The sequence below is a fragment of the Alexandromys fortis genome, unplaced genomic scaffold (assembly GCF_014885135.2).
Source record: "Alexandromys fortis isolate MF-2015 unplaced genomic scaffold, M_Fortis_MF-2015_v1.1 scaffold_59, whole genome shotgun sequence".
Classification (NCBI taxonomy): Eukaryota; Metazoa; Chordata; class Mammalia; order Rodentia; family Cricetidae; genus Alexandromys; species Alexandromys fortis.
Window position 1 is genome coordinate 8,466,971 of NW_026067943.1, and position 20,180 is coordinate 8,487,150.

Sequence of the window (20,180 nt, forward strand, 5' to 3'; positions counted from 1 at the left end):
TGAAGTTGAAGTTGCCCAACAAGTGGGACTGCTTTTTATTTTCTCGGCTGGGGATATACCTCAGTGGTAAAGCCAAGCACGCACAAGCCTTGGTTGCAATCTCGGGTACTGGAAGATAAAGGAGTTTCCAGCTATTTTTAATTTATTTTAATGGCATTATCAGAAATAGTGTGGCAAGTATGGGGGAATTAGTCACCATGCTGGTGGCAATGGCTAAAGCCTTCTGTGGGCTTGGTATTTTAGGAACGTCGTAGGGCTTCTCCAAAAGCCTTTAAGTCAAGCTTGTGTTATCCTGATACTGAGGAGGAATCTAAGGGCCACTGAGGTTCATTGTCCAGCACACTGGAGCAGATAGAGCTGAGGCAGGGTGATGCTCTGCCAGCCCCGCCCCTCCCGCTGGACCCATACTCCTCACCGTACAGAGGAAGAGGCTGATTTACACCAGGGGTCCTTTACACTCACAGGGTCCTAGGATATCTTTTGAGAACTCAATGAACGTTTAGATTTTCTCTTTAGAAAAATGGACACACCCCCTGCCCGAGCATACACAGAACCCCGAAGCTCAGCTAGACTCACATAGCCTTCCCCAGCGCTCCTGATCAAGGACTCTGTCAGTGCTTATCAGGTATGGCTATGTGCAGAATGGCGTGGGAAACTTCCAACAACCATCCAGCCACCCCTTCCCCTGGTACCTCACCTCAGCAGCTAAGCAATCTGATTGAAAACTCATTGATTAGGTGCTGAGTACATTCAAACACCCCAAAGATAGCCCTGGCCCTTTTGATCCTCCCCCAGCTGGTTCTAACGTATAATCATGGTTGAGAGCCATTAAGCTGGGGCTCCCAAAGAGACATCCCCATTTTATGACTCTGCGATACAGGGTTTCCCTTGCACAACACACAGCACTGTTGGGGACTCAGGATGATGTGTTTAAGAGCTGCCTGGAATGCAATGGAGAAGCCTGAAGAGTAAGACCACAGACGGCCAGGCCAAGACCCACCATAGGAAGGCCCACACGACCAGATTTTACTTCAGAAAACCAGACATCAACCAATACAAACACCTGGTGAGCTTCTAGATCAAGGTGGAACCCAGGGGACAGCTCCAGCTGTCTGGATTAGTGATGATGTAAGGAAAACGTTATTCGTGTCACAAAGGACAGCGAGGACACAGCAGACTGGAAGCAGAGGCAACAGGAGACTGGAATTCAAGAGGAGAGAAACATACTCAGAGGGGCACCAACATGCCTACCTGGTGTTCCAGGGGTGTGACACCCCCAACCAACCAAAAGCCAGACAGGAGTACTCTGGGAAGGGAGGATGCTGGAAGAAGGGCAATGGTGCAGGGTGGTGGTGGGCAGGTATGCAGAAAGATGCCTAGGCACGCAGAGCCTCAGCTCAGGTGGTAAAAGAGGCAGGAGGAAGTGAGACAAGGACTCCCTGGTGCAGCCGTCGCAGGGACCTGCACTCTTACACGTGGTGACTTCCAGTCTAGGCCTCTAAGCAAGCATGCAGGACCTGCTTGCAGCAGATCTGCAAAACCCCATTCTGCAGCCCGGGAGTGACTGGAACACTATCTGCTAGGCCATGATTGACACTGAGAAAAGAGACAGACTGAAAATATCATAGCATGATTCAGGAGAAGTAGTAAGACACGCTTGAATGAAATCCTTAGTGTGTGTGTGTGTGTGTGTGTGTGTGTGTGTGTGTCCTGGGCCAGGATGCAAAAAAATCAGGCTTCTATTTTAGGGCAATGAAATTGGCCTGTAGTCCACATTCTGAGTAAGTCTGTGTCATTAGTCCATATCTGCAGTCTCTGGTGAGAGAAATCATAGAGAAAATGTAGTGGAGTTGTACTTGTATCAGGTGAAGAATCATGGCTGGTCCTCAGCATCACACAGCAATACGGGCAAGCATGCTACAAGTGGGACTGGCTGTATATATTACATACATTGTCCCACACTCAGCTCTCTATTCCTCAAGGGAGACCTTTTTCACCATCACCAGCTTCATGCCAAGGACAGACTGCATTCTGTGGTCCCGGGGAGACAGACCTCTATATGAATAGTTATGTCCAGTTGCCCACATTGCCTTTTTGGGCAGCTTGTCTTCATCTATGTCTCTAACACTGCCATTTTTGTCCCTGTTGTTCCTTGGAAAATCCTGTTCCCAAGGTTTAGCTGAATTCTCCAGTGAGGATGGAAGAACCAGGGCAATCTAAGAACTTGAATTTTTCCCTGAAAACTACCAAGGGGATCTATGGTTTGGTCTTCCTGCAAGCGGAAGGACAGATAGATCAGCCTCAGTGTTCTGGCACGATCTATCCTTAAACGGATGCCCCATCTTTGCAGGAGACACTCAGCTTATTGGGTGCTTTGGGGAATTCACTATGCACCATGCAAGCCAGACATTAATCTGTAAGTGCCCTTCAGGGTGCTTGAAACATCTATCCGTGCCACGTGCAAGTGTGGAGATGGGGGCTATGTGGAGAGGGACAAGGGACTGGGACAATGAGTCCCAGGTGGTTGCAATGAAAGACAGCCTTTTGTATTTGCCTGAACTTGCTATTGCATAGTCCTGTGTTATCAGAACACATCTCTACTTCTTCCTATGATCAATAATATTACAGGATAATTTAAAAAACCATATATTAATTGCGAAGATATGTTTTAAAATAGACCCAATCCCCTACTGCAGAGACCACTGATAGTTGCCATGCAGACTACAAAGGTGGCTTTTACAGTCGGTAGAAACTGACTGAGAATTTACCCCCGACCATCCCTCTCTCGTTTACAGTAGTGAACACGGGTTGTTGTAAAGTCAGGCCTCTCACATGGGTCTAGAACCGCTCTTGGCCAGCTCTGTTAGATGTGGGTGCTACTGCACAGAGCCGATTTGGAGAATCACATGGATTTGGGGTTGTGGTGGGGATGGGAGTAATTACTATCCAGGGAAAGTATTTAAAGATAATTGTACATCTCCTACTCTTCAAATGTAGCTTTGCTTGACAGCTGGTTTCCTGGCAACACTTCCTACTACATAATAGATGTAATAGTTTATTAGAATGTGTAAATTTATTTATGTGTTTGCATATGCACAGAGGATATTAAATGATAAAACAGGGAGGAGAAATTTGCCTGCTATTCATGTTCTCTTTGCAGTAGCTGGAAGCCATTTACTCTAGAAACACAGAAGCAGGGGAGAAGGATGGAAGTGAGTGTCTACTGTACTCAACTGTCTGCAGCACTGTGCTCGGCTCGCTCTCCCTCGCTCATCTTCTCTCCACCCCACCCCCAGCACAGGGCTTTGCACCCATTTTAGAAACACAAAATGCGCCTCCAACGATGAAGGCTTTCACCTTCTAGTCCCATCCTCTCGGTCCTGCTCATCTTTAGGGTTCAACTCAAACCCCAGCTTCCTGCAGTGGACTTTCTGTTCTTCTAGCCCCGGCATCCCCGCAGAACCTGTCTGTTTACACATTTTGTTTGTGTATTTACCATCACCTGCTATGGACAAGGTACCAACCACTAACAGACTCAGTCCTTCTCAGCGTAAACTCAGCCAGGGTACAGTAGGGTACATAAACATGACACATGCTGAGGAACTCTGCAATGCTGTCCCCAGATCACATCTTCTGCAGTCATGGAGGCACCCAGAGAGGTTTCTCCCAGTAGAGGCCTTCCATTGCCTGGTATAAGCAGTTAACTTTTAATGTATGGCCCCTGATTCTTTACTGAGATAATCAGATCCCCAAGAGGCAGGGGCCACTTCTTCTATTTTGTTACAGACCCATAGTATTGAGCACTGTCATCTCATACAGTAAGATGCTGGCTTCCAGGTTGTGTGAGACATGACACAGATGGATGCCCCAGGTCTAACTCCCAGATAAAGGCAAATCTTAAAAACCCCTGGCCTCGGGAAGGAGAAAGGACAATGCTCTCAAACTGGATTTCTCATCATGCAAATACTGACAAGACCGAGACTAGGAAACAGTGGACACAGCAGGCCGCCTGGTAGCTGGAGTTGGTTTCCATCTTCAGCAGAACTGGAAACAAACGGCAGAGAAAAACCGCTACATTTAATTCTTTCATGAGTAAGTAGCCTAAAAATGGGCTACAGAGACTGGGGCGGACTTGGGTTTATGCCTGGTTTCTCACGGCACAGCACAACTACAATGAGGTGGAAGGCAGTTCCTGCTGAAGACTAGGCCTGCAGAGTCCTCACATTGGAACTCCACGCGATTTGCTCCGAATTCTGCAGAGTTGTGCTAGGAAAGACTCCAACAGGCCTCTGGATCAATGATGCACAGTGAGTCTCAAATGTAGCCAATTCTTTATTTTCCTTTACTTGAAAACCTGAATTATCAAAAATCCAACTATCATCTAATTTGTCTCATTTTTTTTCCTGCAAGCTCTATTCAACCATTCTCTGAAAATTAACTATAACTTTGTATCATCCGGTCCTGCACCTAAAATAGGCCCATTTGAAGCTCAAATTCTATTACTGTCACTATTAAATTGTTTCCCCAACTGAGGGAACTATTTGGGAAATGTTGATAATTCTGGGAGCATTTTCAATCCATTACCAGCTTTAGCTGTTCTCTAACCCGACACCATCAGGATCTAGGTTAGCAAGCTGCTTGTAGTATTGCTCAATATTCCTAGAATACCCTTGACTGGGGTGATAGCCCCTAGCAACATATGACCAACCCGAACTAAGATATACATAGTAAATGTTTGTTTGTTTTTCCTTTTTCTTTTTTTTCGAGACAGGGTTTCTCTGTAGCTTTGGAGCCTGTCCTGGAACTTGCTCTTGTAGACCAGGCTGGACTTGAACTCACAGAGATCCACCTGCCTCTGCCTCCCGAGTGCTGAGATTAAAGGTTTTCACCATCACTGCCCAGCTACACATAGTAAATGTAAAGTACACGCTAAGTTGCAAAAAGTCTTGGTGCAACAAAGAACAGAAACCATTTCACTAAAACATGTTATGTTAATTCCTGTTGAAATGACAATGTTTTCATTGCAGTGCTTCAAATAAAAATGTTTCCCTTCCTGCTGCTCCACTGTACTGCTTGACATGGCCACTAGAATAATTTTCAAAGTATGCACAGAAACAGGTTCCGGACACCAGCCAGGACTCGACCTGCAGGATGGCTGAGACCATCTCCAGCTGTGACTCTGGGCTCCTTTCTGCCTCAGGGATCATCTACAGGTGTTTGTTAGTGACAGTGCCAACCCACTGACAAGAAGCCATTTGTGAATACATGGTCATTTCTGCACTTTCCTTAAACTGGAAGTACATAGAGAGAAGCACCCACTCCTGAAAGTAAACGATTAGAGCCCTGTGCCTGGGAGATGTAGAGGGGACCAAGTCCCAAGGATCAAAAGATTGTAACTTCCAAGGACATACCGAACACTATAGATTGCCCAATTCAAACTCCTGATAATGCAAGAGTGTCCATCACGCATGGAATCTTCTGCACAAGTCTCCAGATTGTGTTTATCCATTCATTAATCTATGATTTCCTCATTTGCATGTAGCGAGAATGGAATTTGGGAAATATTTTCACTGTAAAATTTAATCTCTTTACTATTACTGTGTGGGGGCCGTGGAACTGTTCAGAGTAACATGTACTTGTCAAATATGACATTTGTTTGAACGTCTGTCAAGTTTATTGTCTTATCAAGACCAGGTGATCCATCAATCCGTCGATCCATAGATCTATCCATAAATACTACAGAACTCTTATTATACACCAGCTACTTTTCCACATGCAGGAGATGAGAGGATTCATGTAATAAAGCCAGCACCGGTAGATCTGACCCAGGATGTTTATACTAAGGAGGCCTTGGTTTGAAAGAACAATATGGGGTAAGGAAGCCTGTATTTTCAAATCCCAATAGAAGATGGGAGAAGAGAGGTATTGGAATTGGAGTCAAATACTGGAGGCCTCACTTAATCTTAATGCTTGGGTGTTGAATGTCATGAAGTTAGAGGGATTTGCTTAGAAACACCTGGATGCTTAGAAACACACACCTGGATGTCATGGGGAGGGGAGCTTAAGGATTTGGGGCTTGTAGACAGGCTCTTCAGGCTCTTCCAGAAATGTCAATAATTAGCCTACCACTCTGTCTGGTTGGTTCTCAGAGAGAGGGGGATGTAGGTAGCTAGAGGATGTGCTCTGGGGCTTCTGGTTCCCAGAGCTCAGTTATGGTCTATAAGAGACATGAAAGTGTGAAGAGAGGGAGAACAGAGGACCACAAAGCTTGGGAGTCAGAGAACAGTGGAGATTTCAAGACTAGAGGGGTGTGGTGCAGGCACATGACATGGCTTGTAGTAACGTGATGTGGGAGTCCCCTCTGTATGCTGTGAATATCATTGGTTAATAAAGGAACTGCTTTGGGCCTATAGCAGAGCTTTAAGGGAACAGATCTAGGTGGGGAAAACTAAACCGAATGCTGGGAGAAAGAAGGCAGAGTCAGAGAGAGGCCATGTAGCCCCACCAGAGACAGATGCTAGAACTTTAGCTGGTAAGCCATAGCCTTGCGGCGATACACAGATTACTAGAAATGGGTTAAACTAAGATATAGGAGTTAGCCAATAAGAAGCTAGAGCTAATGGGCCAAGCAGTGATTTCATCAATACAGTTTCTGAATGGTTATTTCAGGGCTGAGCTGCCAGGCTGCTGGGAAACCAACAGGCGGTTTCCTTTCAACAGTGGGGTATGTCCAAACCAGATAGATCTGCTGTATGCCAGGCCAGCCCATGTATAGGTTTTGTAGAATTAAATGTGCATTCCCATCCTAGATATATAACCAGTCAAGCAGTCAGGGAGCTCGCAGAGTCCACCCGTCGGGTAGCTAGGTAGGCACTGAGCAGCCTGCAGTGTGCAAAATTCTATGGAGGCATCAGGCCTTTGAATCAATATCTAGAGTATAATATGGTAAGTTCTAGGAGAAGGCTGTGGCCGAGCATGCAGGGGTGGAGGATGAAGGGAAGACCATTTCAGTCTCACTGGGAGTGTGCCAAGGGTGCCAAAGATGCTGTAACCTTTGAGTTGATTGACAAGCCTGACGTTTTCAGATAGAGACATAGATGGTGAATTTGGTGAAGGAAAAGTCCCACAAAAGTCTTAGTGTGCAAGAGAGTAGAGAACATTTGGGACCTGCAAGGAGTTGCATGCAGTGGGAAGATGTGCAGCCACAGGCAAGCCACAGGGTGGGTATTCTGGAAGCTTCTGACATCGTCCCACAGCAGTGGCAGAATCTATATTTTGTCTATAATCCTTAAAGTTGTGCCATATGCCAAGTAGTAACAAATGTTCACACATTTATTTGAACTGACTTTATCTTATACAGGAAGTAGACACGTTTGTTCTAACCACTCAGAGCCTACCCAAGAGAACCTAAGTCTCAATCCTTGAGGTGGTTCCCTTGACCAAACTGTGAACCCCCATATCAAAGGGAGCAGTTATACCCCCAGAAGGGCCCAAGCTGATGGGACTTACCTTGGTCATCTGACACTGTAGCTGGGAATGTAGCTAGAGGGGCAAAAGGGAAGGGGAGCAATCTGCATCTCACTCACCTGAACTTGGATTTGGAGATCCGGTGGCTGAAAGAGGAAAAGGAAATATTAGCAAAGACAATGTACTCACTTTCTTCCACATAGAGAGTGTTCAGCCGTCCCCAAAGTATTTGGAGTTCCCCAGGACTATGTGGGGACTGGAAGGGTTTGTGGGGCTAGTGCTAAGGCTGCGGAGAATGAACGCTCTGCTTTTGAACATGGCTGGCCCGGCGGACATCTACAAACCTAGACTCTGTGCATTTGAATGTGGCTGGCCCAGCAGACATCTACAAACCTAGTATCTTCTAAGTGTGGTGACGCTTAGAGGAGAGGGGAGCACACAGTCCTGACAGGATCAGTGTCTGCCCACAATCTCTATGACCTGCTAAGCACAGCACCCCTTGAGGAAAGCCATGGCAGATGGAAAGTTTCTCTTGCAGACAACAGAGAACTCTGGACGCAGAACTCACTGTGGTCCACCAGGATCTTTACCAGAGCTGGATTCGGACACACACGAGGCCATCGAAGACAGCCTGAGGGAAGGTCATTGCTTCCCTAGCTCAGAGCTGCTAGATCTGAACACATAGCCTCAGGTTCTAAAGGGACGTTGTGTGTACTGAAGGCAGGTGCGGCCCTGGAGATCTAAGCATAGGTGGAGTGTCCTGACAACAACTGCCTTGAAGGATCACTGTGTACTGAAAGGTAGCACCCTCAGGGAGGCTGTGGGGCTGTAATGTCCCTCTAGGACAGCTTCCAGGGAAGCTACACAGAGTTAGCAGGAGGAGAGAGGGCAAGAGAGAGGCTTGTTAATGTACAGAAAAGTGAGGGAGAGGGGGAAGAAGAAGGGGGAGAAAGGGAATCGATAGGAAGAGGAGGAAGGAGTATGTAAGCAACCAACACAAAACATTTTGGAAAAAAAAAAACAAATATTTGAAGGTACATTACAGCTTAGCTTTGAGCCTGAGAGAAAGGGGAACACAGACAAAATAGCAGGTTGATTGAGACTACTCAGACAGCCACGGCAAGACTTGTAAAATGGCAACACCAGGGCAGACGGGGGAAATCTCAGAAAGGCCCACCCTGAAATGAAGAACTACAGGCAACCAATGCTGCTAAGAGACGGGGATTCTGTCTTCTCTAGGGATGAGGTCCCTGACAGGTTATCCAATCCCAAGTCAGCTCTAAACACACTGCATATGAGCAATAACTGGATTCTGCGGGTCACATATTTATAAATATATACCAGTAATAATGAAAGAGAAAGAGGCCATAAGATTGAGAGGAATAGGAGGGATATGGAAGGTGCTGAAAGGGGAGAAGAGTGAGGATGATATAAATACAGTACTCATGCAAGAAATTCTCAAACAAAATCAGTTTAAATTTAAAATGCCCACAACCCCTGGCCGTGGACCAGGATCTATCCCTCGTGCATGAGCTGGCTCTGTGGCCCCATTCCCTATAGTGGGATGCCTTGTTCAGCTTTGATGTGGGTGGGGGGAGGAGAGCTTGGTCCTGCCTCAACTTAATGTGCCAGGCTTTGTTGGCTACCCATGGGAGGCCTTCCTTACCCTTTTGGAGGATGCAGGATGGATTGGGGTAGGGAGTGGGGTTGGAGCACGAGGAGGGGAGTGAGGTGGAACTGTGGTGGGTGTGTAAAATGAATAAAAATTTTTAAAACAAAAATAAGTAAGTAAAAATGGCCACAAAGAACAGAGTTCAAATGAGACATGACAATGACCAGAGACTCTTGTAGGGACACTGGAAGGTGACTGCTTGGAGCCATGTTGTCCCAGTCAGCAAAAAGCAAGCTATGTCTCGTAACAAGAAAACATCAACCCTTCTCGTTTTTTTAATTATTAAAAAAAATAAAGCAGAAGATGTGACAGGTGGCAAAGCCATCGTGCATGAGATAATTATGTCTCCAGGGCACTGGGAAGCTGAGCCAAGTGCCTTTATTGCTCTGAACTGTTAGCTAACAACCCCTTTCCACCCCCAAGACTGCCTGCTAGGCTGCAAAGTTTAATCACATGTTAACTGAGCATGTGGGAGGGGGACCTAGAGCCCAGGGCAGCATCTTTTCATCCAGAGTCACCGTTTAATGGGGGATGAAATGTTTGCTAGCTGCTAAATGGAGACAGGGAGGCAGGCTACTCTCTGCAGCAAGGATGCGCTGAGCTCGGGGATCTTAAAGACTGCGGTATTGGTTCCAGGCTTTCTTGCAGAGGGTCTCAGTGGTTCCTGGCTCAGCTCAGACCCTTTGCTTCCTGCACGCCTCACTCTCAGTTCAATTAAAGTCACAAGCAAAGGTGAGACCGTAGAAACTCCCTGTCAAGGAACTTCGGAGTTCTCGTAAGAAAATGAATCTGTGATATGGGATAAAGGGAGATCAGAGCTGAGTGAGAATTTATCCTCGTTCATGTGTGGCCACTGTTTGGTGTCCTTGTACTCTCTGGTCCAAAGGAAATGGTCCATGAGCCTCCTGCTTATCTGGCTCTGAGTCTTGATGTCTAACCCTGTGCATGAAGAAGGCTTCTTCTGGCTTGCAGGAGCCTGTGAGCATGACTTTGTCTTCTCTGTATCCAATATATCCCTTTGTTTTAATAGAAGCGTATTTCCTGACCCTCAGCAGCATATAGGAAAGGAGTACTAGCACTCAAGTGGGTCCTCGAAGAGCTGGGCTTAGAACTTCTAATAAGATTAAAGACTGTGATTCCTCAGCACTGCCTGAATATAGGAGCAGTTAGCTACAGGACTTCACAAAATAGAAGGACACTACTGCCTACGGCCCACTGTCTCCTGGCGGTAGTGATAGACTCCATCTCTGGACAGCTGTTCTCGTTGTAGAGAGAGGAGCCAAAGAGCAGTGAGCATCTTAGCATGTTTGCCTCCTAATGATGTTTGATATCCGTGCAGACTGCAGAGTCCTGGGAACAGCAGAAGCCTCCAGTGTACCCAACACCCAATGGGCATGAGCAGCTGGCTCGGGAGTTTCTGGATTTTTCTATCATTCATATACAAGTGCAACACCATCCCTACTTCATGTCTCTGGTGGATTTGTTAAAGGCAAGGAAGGGGAGGAGGTTAATAACTAGTTGTCACACAAGACCTCCAGAATACACCCCTGGGCGGGGACTGAAGTCTGTTTATCCGCACGTGCTCACCCGAACCTCCAAGACCAACCTGGAAGACCAAGATTTTCCTCCCTGGTTTTAGCATTCAAAATTTGAGAAAACTCCCAAGCTATTTTCCCTCTTAGTTACCTGCTTTGTATTGATCATTATCTGACAAATATCTGAACTCCTTGAGAGCTGTTCACGCTTTTGGCTTCTCCTTCCTTCTTTGGGCGGTAAGTACTGCACACTTACTACCTGCTGTGGAAGAGTGTTTTCCTAAATTGCTCTCATTTTGCCTTCAGCACGCGCTGAAGGACAGCTGACTCAGTTTCTCTGATCCCACAACTTGATCACGACCCCAGTTGTTATGGCGACAGGGGACATATCCTGGGGTTTGCTGAAGTTGAACATCACTCCAGTTATCGGGTGCTAAACCCAGTTGCTCCCCATTTCTAGCCTGAACCTCCTTCCTGGAACCTGGGTTTTGCCTGTAGGGGATCTTCTTGACCACTCTGCTTCTTCCAAGGCTCCCAGGCAAACAATAGACTTGACTTCTAGTTCAGCTTGGCCTTCAGTGATGTTCATGTGACCCTTGACATAAGGCAGATGACCCATCTGGCCTTTATCTGGGTCACTGTGGCTAATCCCCACCTATATTCACATAATTTTTAGTGATTCACATATATATTTTTTTTAGTGCTTTTAGGCTATAAAAAGTACCAAGAACACATTTCAAAGATGCCAAGTTTACATCAACAGTGTCGGTCTCCAGGATGGCCAGAGCTGCACACCTAGTGGTCCCTTGGTGGTCCTCCCATTTGTATCTTCCAGGTTATCCTTCAAGTTTCTACATACCCACCCTGCTAAAGACGATGGATCTTAGAATGGTTCCTGTCACTGACCAGTGTGCTCCTGACTCCACATTCTTTACAGAGCCACAGCCCTCAGAGCTAGAAGGAGCCCTCCATGTCACACGAGTCTCTGCCACGTGATTTCTCAAGCTGTAGGGTGCCTTAGTCATTTGTGATTGCACATGGAGCCAGACATGCCCAAGAGAAGGAGGTGGTGCCCCTTTAAGTAGCCCTAGAAGGCAGTGTCCAGCCTTGCCTTCTGCTGCAATCCTTGGTCCATCCTGTCCCTTTCTTGGGAGACAGGAGCTTAGAGAGAGTGCTTGCGTGAGGTCTGATGCGGGCTCCCTTTCATTTTCCAAGGCAGAGGAAATCAACTCCCTGTGTTCAATTCCTCTGCAGTTTCTTTAGCCTCTTGATTTTCCCTGGCTTCTCAGCACCTTGAAGATCCCCCTGATGGCAGTGAATGCCATCCCTTTATTCCCGTGGCACCTTCTCCTTTCCCTATCCCATTTCTCTCTCCCTTTGTATGGCCTCAGTGTTTTGGTGGGTGCCCTGCACTGACACATTTCCACCATCCCCTCACAGAGAGTGTCTCCCAGAGTCAGTATACCCCTAGGCCCCATAGAGTAGAGAGCTCCAGGACACACTGACAATTGGTGCATTCTTTCTGTTCCCCATTTCAATTCTACCTGAGGTTGCCAATACCCCATACACGAGCAGCCATAGGGGCTGCTTCATCTGCCACCCACGCGACATCTTTAGCCCAGCCTTCTCCTTACATGCAAGTCCTCATCCTGACCTCAAGACTTTTAACTCAGAGGATATAAAGCAATGATCTCTCACTCTGCCCTCAGCCTGCTTCTCTTCTCAGGCCGCCTCACTGATGGGAACAGTGGCTATCTTAGCTCAACGCTGTCTTGCTGGTGATGGGGAAAGACAGCAGACGATGAAGTGCATGTTATAATTCTGGCACCACAATCGTATCTCTTGTATACAGTGTAGTTGTGTATCAACCCGGGTACGTGTAGGAATAAGATCAGCCTCGAAGCAGAGCACATCTTCCTAGGAGGTGACCGACAGGCCAGCGACACCAGTTTCCCTCCACAGGGGACAATCGTGTTTGCTGTCCATCCAGCATCATGGACTCTGAGGATGTGCTGTTCAGTGAGTTCCTGGTACCAGCTCCCTAGCCCCTCCTGGTTTATACCTTGGGCTATGCTGCCCCAAAGCCAGCGCTGTAATAACCTTGATGGTCTTTTCTCCAAACTCCCCATCCTTGATGTCAAGCAAGCCGAAGGACCTAGAACTTATGGGCTAGAAGGGCCCCGTATGCCTGCCCCTATCATTGCTATCTGGGGCCACTTCTAGAAACTCGAGTGCTATTTTGTAGAATTCCAAAAGAGAAAAGAAGAGAAAGGGCCAGGAGTACTGCTTACAGATGTAATTAGCACCATATTTTAACAACACTTTGACAATAATTGCTTCGCGACAGCGCTGAGAAGTCTGCAGTGCAGACTCCCTGGTGCCACTGTCACAGTGAGTGATGCCACAGCCCCGCGTACCCTGGAACCGGGCTGCACTGCTCCTCAGTCTTGCTCACCTCCCTCTTCTGGCTCACTCCCAGGCACACTCAGATTCGCCTGCAGCTACTGTCGTGAGGAGGCTGGACCGGCCTGGCAGTGAGTCACGCTACACGGGAAGGTGCTGTTCTACCGGGGAGCATTTGGAGACACATTCTACTTGGGCTAATCCTGCCCAAGGCTTTCTCTCTGCAGTTCCTTCAATGGTCAAGACAAGGTTACAGCTGTCATGCTCCTGGCCAAAGGAAAAGCAGTCATGGCCTCCTAAAGTGAAGCCTGGGCGTGGCGACCTAGTGCATATTCTACCTAGTGGCATACCCCTTTGTCCCCAGGCTCTGCTTTTGTGACACTAGCAATCAACCCGGTTTTGCTATTTTTAGTAATGAAACCATTTCCCCCTCCATTTAGGCAGTGAGGGTCATGGATGTGGATGACCTGACTCTGTGTTCCAGATCGTGACATCCACACGTAAGTGTTCCCATGGGCAACAGCGCTCATATCTGGCTAAGTCACAGGTTCCTGGCAGCCAGGGGTTGGGAGGAAGGCTCGGATGCTCAGTATTGCTACATCCTAGGCTGAGGACACTCCAGGCGGTACACCAGGCACTGGGTCTCCTTCATTAGGAGGGCTGCTCAGAGCTGCACAGGATGAGGATCATCCCCGGGCAGTGGACTTCTTAGCTGGTGATTTACTTTGAGGCCATGTTTGTCAGAATAGGAAGGATGACCATGCAGCTACAAGGACCTGATCTATTGGCTCTTATGAAAAAAATATAAATGAAAGGGAATAAAGAAAAAAAGAGACATCAGAGCACCCTCCTTTTGTACTTCTCTGGAGGTCTGAAAGTCTCCAGCATCCAAGTTTGGTGGCCCTCACAGAAGTGAGGGCTTCAATGTGAAGAGCCCACTACCATATACTAGGCCATGCTTCACCCCAGGCCTCTTCTCTCTCCACACAGGGCACAGGTTGTCAACCATGGTTCTGATTCTGCCCCTGCAGTGAGGAGCCACCCCACTGGACTCCACGAGCCAGCTTCCCAGGCCATGTCTTAGGAAGAACTCAGCGCTAAGTTTGCTATGGGTACTTACGCAAGCCTGGCTCCACAGTTTTCGCCCTCGATGTCACCTCCAGCCACATTTTCAGTGTTGACAGACTCAGTCTCACTTGTGGGCATGCTCACTGTGATTGAACGGAGGCACGGAAGGCATTAAGGGTAGGGAGAGAGAAAGAGGAGAAGAGTATTAGTGTATATCATACCATCCTAACCCGGGGCTGGCCGGGCACCACCTGGGGGCCTGTCTGTGGGGGCCTGGCCCTGGCACTGTCCTCATCTGGCTGGGCAAGACAGCTGCCAGGACTCTGCAGATGAGTGGGAATGTGGGGGGACTCTGGTGATCAGACCCTTTACTTCACAGGATGCATTCAGGAAAGAAAGATGGTGCCATCCTTCATCTGCCCTCGACTTCGTAGTCCCAGAAAGGCAGGAAACTTTTCCATTTACATCGTCAACTTAGCACAGGGAGAGAAGCCCTCAAAGCAAGACTCCACTGCCCTCTTTCTTTCCCCTACCAGCTCCAACCTAAGACTGGAGTCTAGCTTGTTTGCAGGAAGGGCACTTTTGCTACCCAAACTAATTTTTTTTGATGGATTTGAGGACATTATTTTTCCGCAGTGTACTATGTCATAAAGCAGTGACACTTAAGACTGACCTGAGGTGCTGGGCTTGAGGTAACCAGCCACTGTCAAACTCATGGGTTTAGCCTCACACAACAGGGCAGACACAAGGAATGTAGGTGTCTAGTTGCAGGATCCACAAAATTAGGCTTAAATATGGGCCAAAGAGAGGCTGCAGGGATACTCTCTCTCTTCCCAGAAGCCCTGGTACTCCCATCTAAACAGAGATACTAGTGACCTGATTCTCCTGGAGCTGATCTGCCCAAGCAATGTCCAGCATCTTACACCATGGCAGCAGCAGGCTAGATTTCCAAAGGGGAGTTTTCTAGCATAGACTCAGCATGGTGGCTTAGAAGAGATAAATTCTTCCAGTATCATTTATTCTATGAAATTAAAAGTTTAGCTCAAAGAGTTCTTCAGACTTGCCATCATCCCTTTAATATAATATGAATCCATATATGTGTAGGTGTGTGTGTGTATTTACTTTTTTTTTTAAAAAAATATATGGTCATGATATATTCCCAGCTGTCCTCAAACTTGCAGTCCCTCTGCCTCACTCGCCTGAGTGCTGGTATTAGTGATGTGTACCACAACTCCCAGGGAGTTCCTTGATTTTATCACTCCTTCTTTGGAGCAATGTGGACCAGCACTCCCTCCAGAATAAACCTCACCCGGTAAGAAATCACCAGCCCTTGGCAGCCACAGTGTCTACGGCTAGTCAGAATGTGGGCTAGTGACAAGTTCCCATGGGCCACCATCCCTAGGTCACACGGTGATGTGGATGGAGGTGCGCTTTCCCCAGTTCCTTTTCTTCTGGTTTAAGGCAAGTCAGGTGGATGAAAAGAATTTCACTTCAAAAATATGGAAGACATAAACAGGAAACCCATGAGTTACTATGTTCTGACTGTCACATGGAGTAGTTCTCTCGGACTTAGGAGTCTGCCTCGAAAATGTTGAGGAAAAAGATATTAAGGGCTGGAGGGAACTACAGAAATTACCCGACTCTATGTTACAGGAGAGGGAAGTGAGGCCAGAGAATGGGTATGACGGTCAAGGTCACATGGCACACTTAGAAAGGGCGAGTGATTGGGCACTGTCCCTGCCCCATGCTCACCTTGACTGCTCCAGTGTAGACCAAGTCTCTTCTCTACATCTAGGGTAAGTCAATGATAGGGAAGCCAAGCCAGGCTCTGGGCACACCACTGGATGGCACAGACTAGCCCAGCAATGTTGTTCAGTTTTATAGCAATGACATTGACACCCAGCCTAAGGCCTTTGGATGGGACTGGTCATTTGAGGTGGCTTAGCACCGGGGACTGGGAATAGGAGCCCTCAGAGGTGTCCATGGGTGTAGATGACCCATGTTAAACCCATGTTAAACCCATGTTAAACCCACGTTAAACCCATGTTAAACCCATGAGAAGCTGTAACAGTGAGAAGTACTTCGCCTTTCAGTTCACTTATCTTTAGTCACCCAGGACTCCGGGTGTCATTCTTGGGAGGTCTGAGCGCTATGTAGAAGCCACTTGACTCTGTGATACTTGGTTGCCAGAGAACCCCTTGTACGTGAGTAGGCTGGTGTGGAAGTAGTAGTTCTAGGCTCAGGAAGCCACCAAAACTAGGTAGAAGCAGTCTGAGTCTTAGGAGTAAGCATATCCTCTAAAGTCAAGGTACTTCCAGTACCGGGGCTCATTCTGTATTTACAGTGACTGGTTCTGGCTGTCACTATCTAAAGGAATGACTCCATCTTCTATCAGGGAACAGTTGGTGCTGGTTGTCAAGCTTGCTGACTCGATCCAGTGGAGGAGATGAGGGTCAGTGGTCCTCCCCTCATAAATACACACACATACAAACATAAAGCCACAGAAGAGCACACGTGTTTGTGCACCCCCCTCCCCCACAAACACCAGACATCAAGAGCAGCATTCTCCCGTGCAATCTGTATGGACCAATACACATTTACACACAGAGAGCATAGGAGACATTACCATGGGTCTCTGTAGAGTGACTAAACCAAGCAAACTTCCCTTTCTTCTGATCAAGCAAGCCCGCCGCGGCACCTCCTGTCACAGACACGACGGCCAGTGTCAAGATCAGGGACAAGACATCAACAGAGAACATGCGATCAGCACAGGCATAAGAAACAACCCAGCTCTTACATGGAACACTGCTATCTCCAAAAATTGACAAAACCCATGGAAAACATAAACCAAGACATGTAAAAAAAAACATAACAAAATCTGGTCAAACTCCTTAAGTCACATGAATTATCAACATAAAACAAATGATGGACCCTTAGTAAAGCAAATGGCGGATGCTAGAAGAGGCTCCCAACCACACTGGCACATGTAACTGGGACTTCCTAACATCTGTGTCCGCTAACTGGAAGGCATCCCCTTTACAGATTTAAGTAGGTAACTGCTGAGATCAAGCTAGTGCCTGAATTTGCCCTGTCCCACTGGCTAGGTGGCTCAAGCTCCCCCCTCACAGGGACTGTAAATGCCAGCTTCCGTGGGCTCCAGTGCTTCCTTCCCACTTGCCCCCCGATGATGTCACTTGTCTATTGATCTACTTGTCCCCTTATCTGGTTCAATAATTGCCTTTCATTCAGTAAGAGGCTCCCCAATGCCTCAGTCTTGGTTACAACCAGAGTACATATGCATCTGCTTTGCTTCGAATTTCACACTTGAATGTTTGCTTTGTCGAGTTTTGCATATACTATGCATGTAATTCATATACAGCCCTTTTCACATTCCATTTCCTTTTGAAGAGGAATAACCTGAGAGTCTTGGGAAGCTGTCTTGGGGATCCACTTTTCATCAGAGTTCAGTTTCCTGTGCACAGAAAGCCTCATGCTCTGTTCTGCTCGTGTCTGGGCTTAACCGAAGAGGAAGGAGCTAAAGGACAAGGCAGTCTGGGCTACACAGTGGCCTGAAGTCCCAGGAGCCGACACTCTTGCTAACTCCCCAGCAAGGGTGTTTATTCTGATAACACTCATACTTGTATGCGTCTGTGAACCACAGAGCCGCTGTGGGAAACAAGCCAAGGGCACGGATTGACCACGGCTTATTGATGAGGACAGCAGTGACGGGGGTAGGAAGTTACCAGAGAGCCCTACAAGAAAGTGTGTGTGGAAGAGGACAGGCAAGTGGCCCATGTGCTCCAGGGAAGGCAGTGAAGGGAACTCATTCTAGTCTCTCACAACTTAGATGATAGCCAATGGGCTTTCTTGTTAGTGGGGACTCAGAAATCTGGCTCCTCTCAGAAATGGGTCAAACTTATTGTCATCCTATAGGAAGGTCCATGTCTCTCCAGTGTACAAAACACAGGGTAGGATAACAGCAACTCTCAAATCAGCTCCGGGGTTTCTCTTTATTCTAAAACATCCAATCTGAATCAAACACAGAAATGATTTAAGTCCCATGTCCCCTCTAGAGAGGCGCATTTTAGAACAAGAACTAAGGCAAGAATGAGAGTCCCACGAGGACCAGGCTTCCTGTGGGGGTGTGGAATGGAAGCAGAAGGCTGCTTGTTGCCATGTACCCGTGGCTGGTTGGAGGACACAAGGATGCTGGTCAGTGGCTCAAGGCTCAGAGCTGTCAGACAGCAGCACTGTCCAGCATTTGGCTTGACAAAAAGTGTGTCACAGCCAGTTCAGTTTTGGAAACAACTGTGGGGTAACTTTAAACGCCATATGAGGAACCTGATAAATATATGGGTGTTCAGACATAACCACACGTGGTCAGGATACTCATGGTGGGATTTGACAGAAGCTCCGGCTCAGTTCCCTACGTGGCCTGCATGGTCTCCACTCAATCTGCTCTGCGGGTCAAGTCACCTCTAAAGGTCCCTGGCTGACATGAACGTCTCCCACCAGAACGGCACATTTATGACAGCTTATTCCATAAGCACCCGAGAGAATAAAACAGCTGAAAATGAAGTCTGTGCTCCTGTCAGGAAAGGATCACGCAGCAGTCTGGCAGCTGCTGTTTAAGGCAGACTTCTGGGGAACTGTGTGCCCAGAGTCTTTAAGTCTAGAATCATAAATGTGAGACACTTATCCCACAGGTGAGCCAGAAAGCTTGACCACCTGTGTTTACTTAGCTACGGTGGTTGGCCAAAAGAAGGGAAGGAACTCGGAGTCAGAGGACACCCCATTTCAATGTGATTATGTGATTGCCTGCGTCTCTCCAGACATGTTGTGAGGGCGCACCCTTTGTATAAACACAGTGTGTGTGTCTGTATATGTGTGTCTGTGTGTCTTTGCGTTTCTCTGTGTGTGTCTGTGTGGTGTATAATGTGTGTACCTGTTCATGTGTATGCTGTGATAGCGTGTGTGTGGATGGAGGTCAGAGGTCAATCTCAAGCGTCTGTTGGGAACTGGAGTTTGCCAATTTGGCTGGGATGGCCGGTGAGCAGGCCCTAGGTGTCCACTTGTCTCTGCCTCCCCAGCATGGGGACTAAAGCGCTCATCACCAGGCCCAGCTTTGGTGACATGCTGAGGTCAGGCTCAGGTGCTCATGCTTGCTCTGTAAGCACTTTACTGGCTGAACTGCCTCCCCAGCCCAACCTGATGCAGCTTTGAGGGAAGAGGCTGAGGAAGCAGGCTAGAGATGGAGTTCATTTTCTGACTTTACTGCTAACAGGCACTATCACCAAATGTGCATCTCTGGGGTTTGGGAAGGAAGACTCTCAAACAAAACAAAAAAAAATAAAGATTCCTTGAGAAAGCAATTCACAGTTGTCATTGCAAGTGACAGGTGACATCACTATTTTCTTAGTTTTAGCAGCAATGCCTAAAATGAGTTGCACAGACTCTACTCTTTCTGTTTTATTTAGCATACAGGGTCCTGTGAGGCTGTCAGGATGCTTAAACTCCTTAACTTAAAGAATCCTTCTTCTCCCTACCAGATAGCTAGAAGCCACCACGCCCACTTGGGCAGTATTTTGCCAACAGCTCATTTCATGCCGGGATTAGTAAGTACCAACCCTCCATCCCTCTTAACATCCACTCTCTGTAGCCACTCTTGCTTGAGTGGCACTTGGTAGTCTGTTTCTCTCTCAGGAGAGCTGTAGTTAGTGTCTCTCCTCGGCTTGCTTGGAAAACGACTGAGTAGATACCGTGGAAATTGTAACAAATATCACAATCTCCACATATAATTTCTTTACAAGATAATGTGGAGCCCACACAATAATATACCTCAGAGGAGGGTAGATCTAAGCTGTTGTCCAGTTGGGTGTTTCCAGGCATGTCTGAGTCTACAAACCCTCTGGAAATCTTAGCCCTGAGCTCTGGGACTCCACCACGAGACACCACGTGGAGTCTTTGAATTATGGTGGCACAGCTCATCTGGCAGTCTTCCCGCAGCTGTGGTCAACGAGGAGGCTTACAGCTCG

General features: G+C 47.5%; 1 protein-coding gene across 35 annotated transcripts in view; it reads right to left on the reverse strand.

Moving 5' to 3' along the window:
* The window catches only part of Cacna1c (calcium voltage-gated channel subunit alpha1 C), a 662,482-nt gene that overhangs the window by 117,572 nt on the left and 524,730 nt on the right, over nt 1-20,180 (reverse strand). For all 35 annotated transcript variants that reach the window (XM_050148320.1, XM_050148321.1, XM_050148333.1 and 32 more), the window contains exons 10-11: nt 14,198-14,288; nt 7,587-7,613 (exon numbers count right to left, since the gene is read on the reverse strand). In XM_050148320.1, the coding sequence (XP_050004277.1) occupies nt 7,587-7,613; nt 14,198-14,288 (118 nt within the window). The remainder of the gene's footprint in view (nt 1-7,586; nt 7,614-14,197; nt 14,289-20,180) is intronic.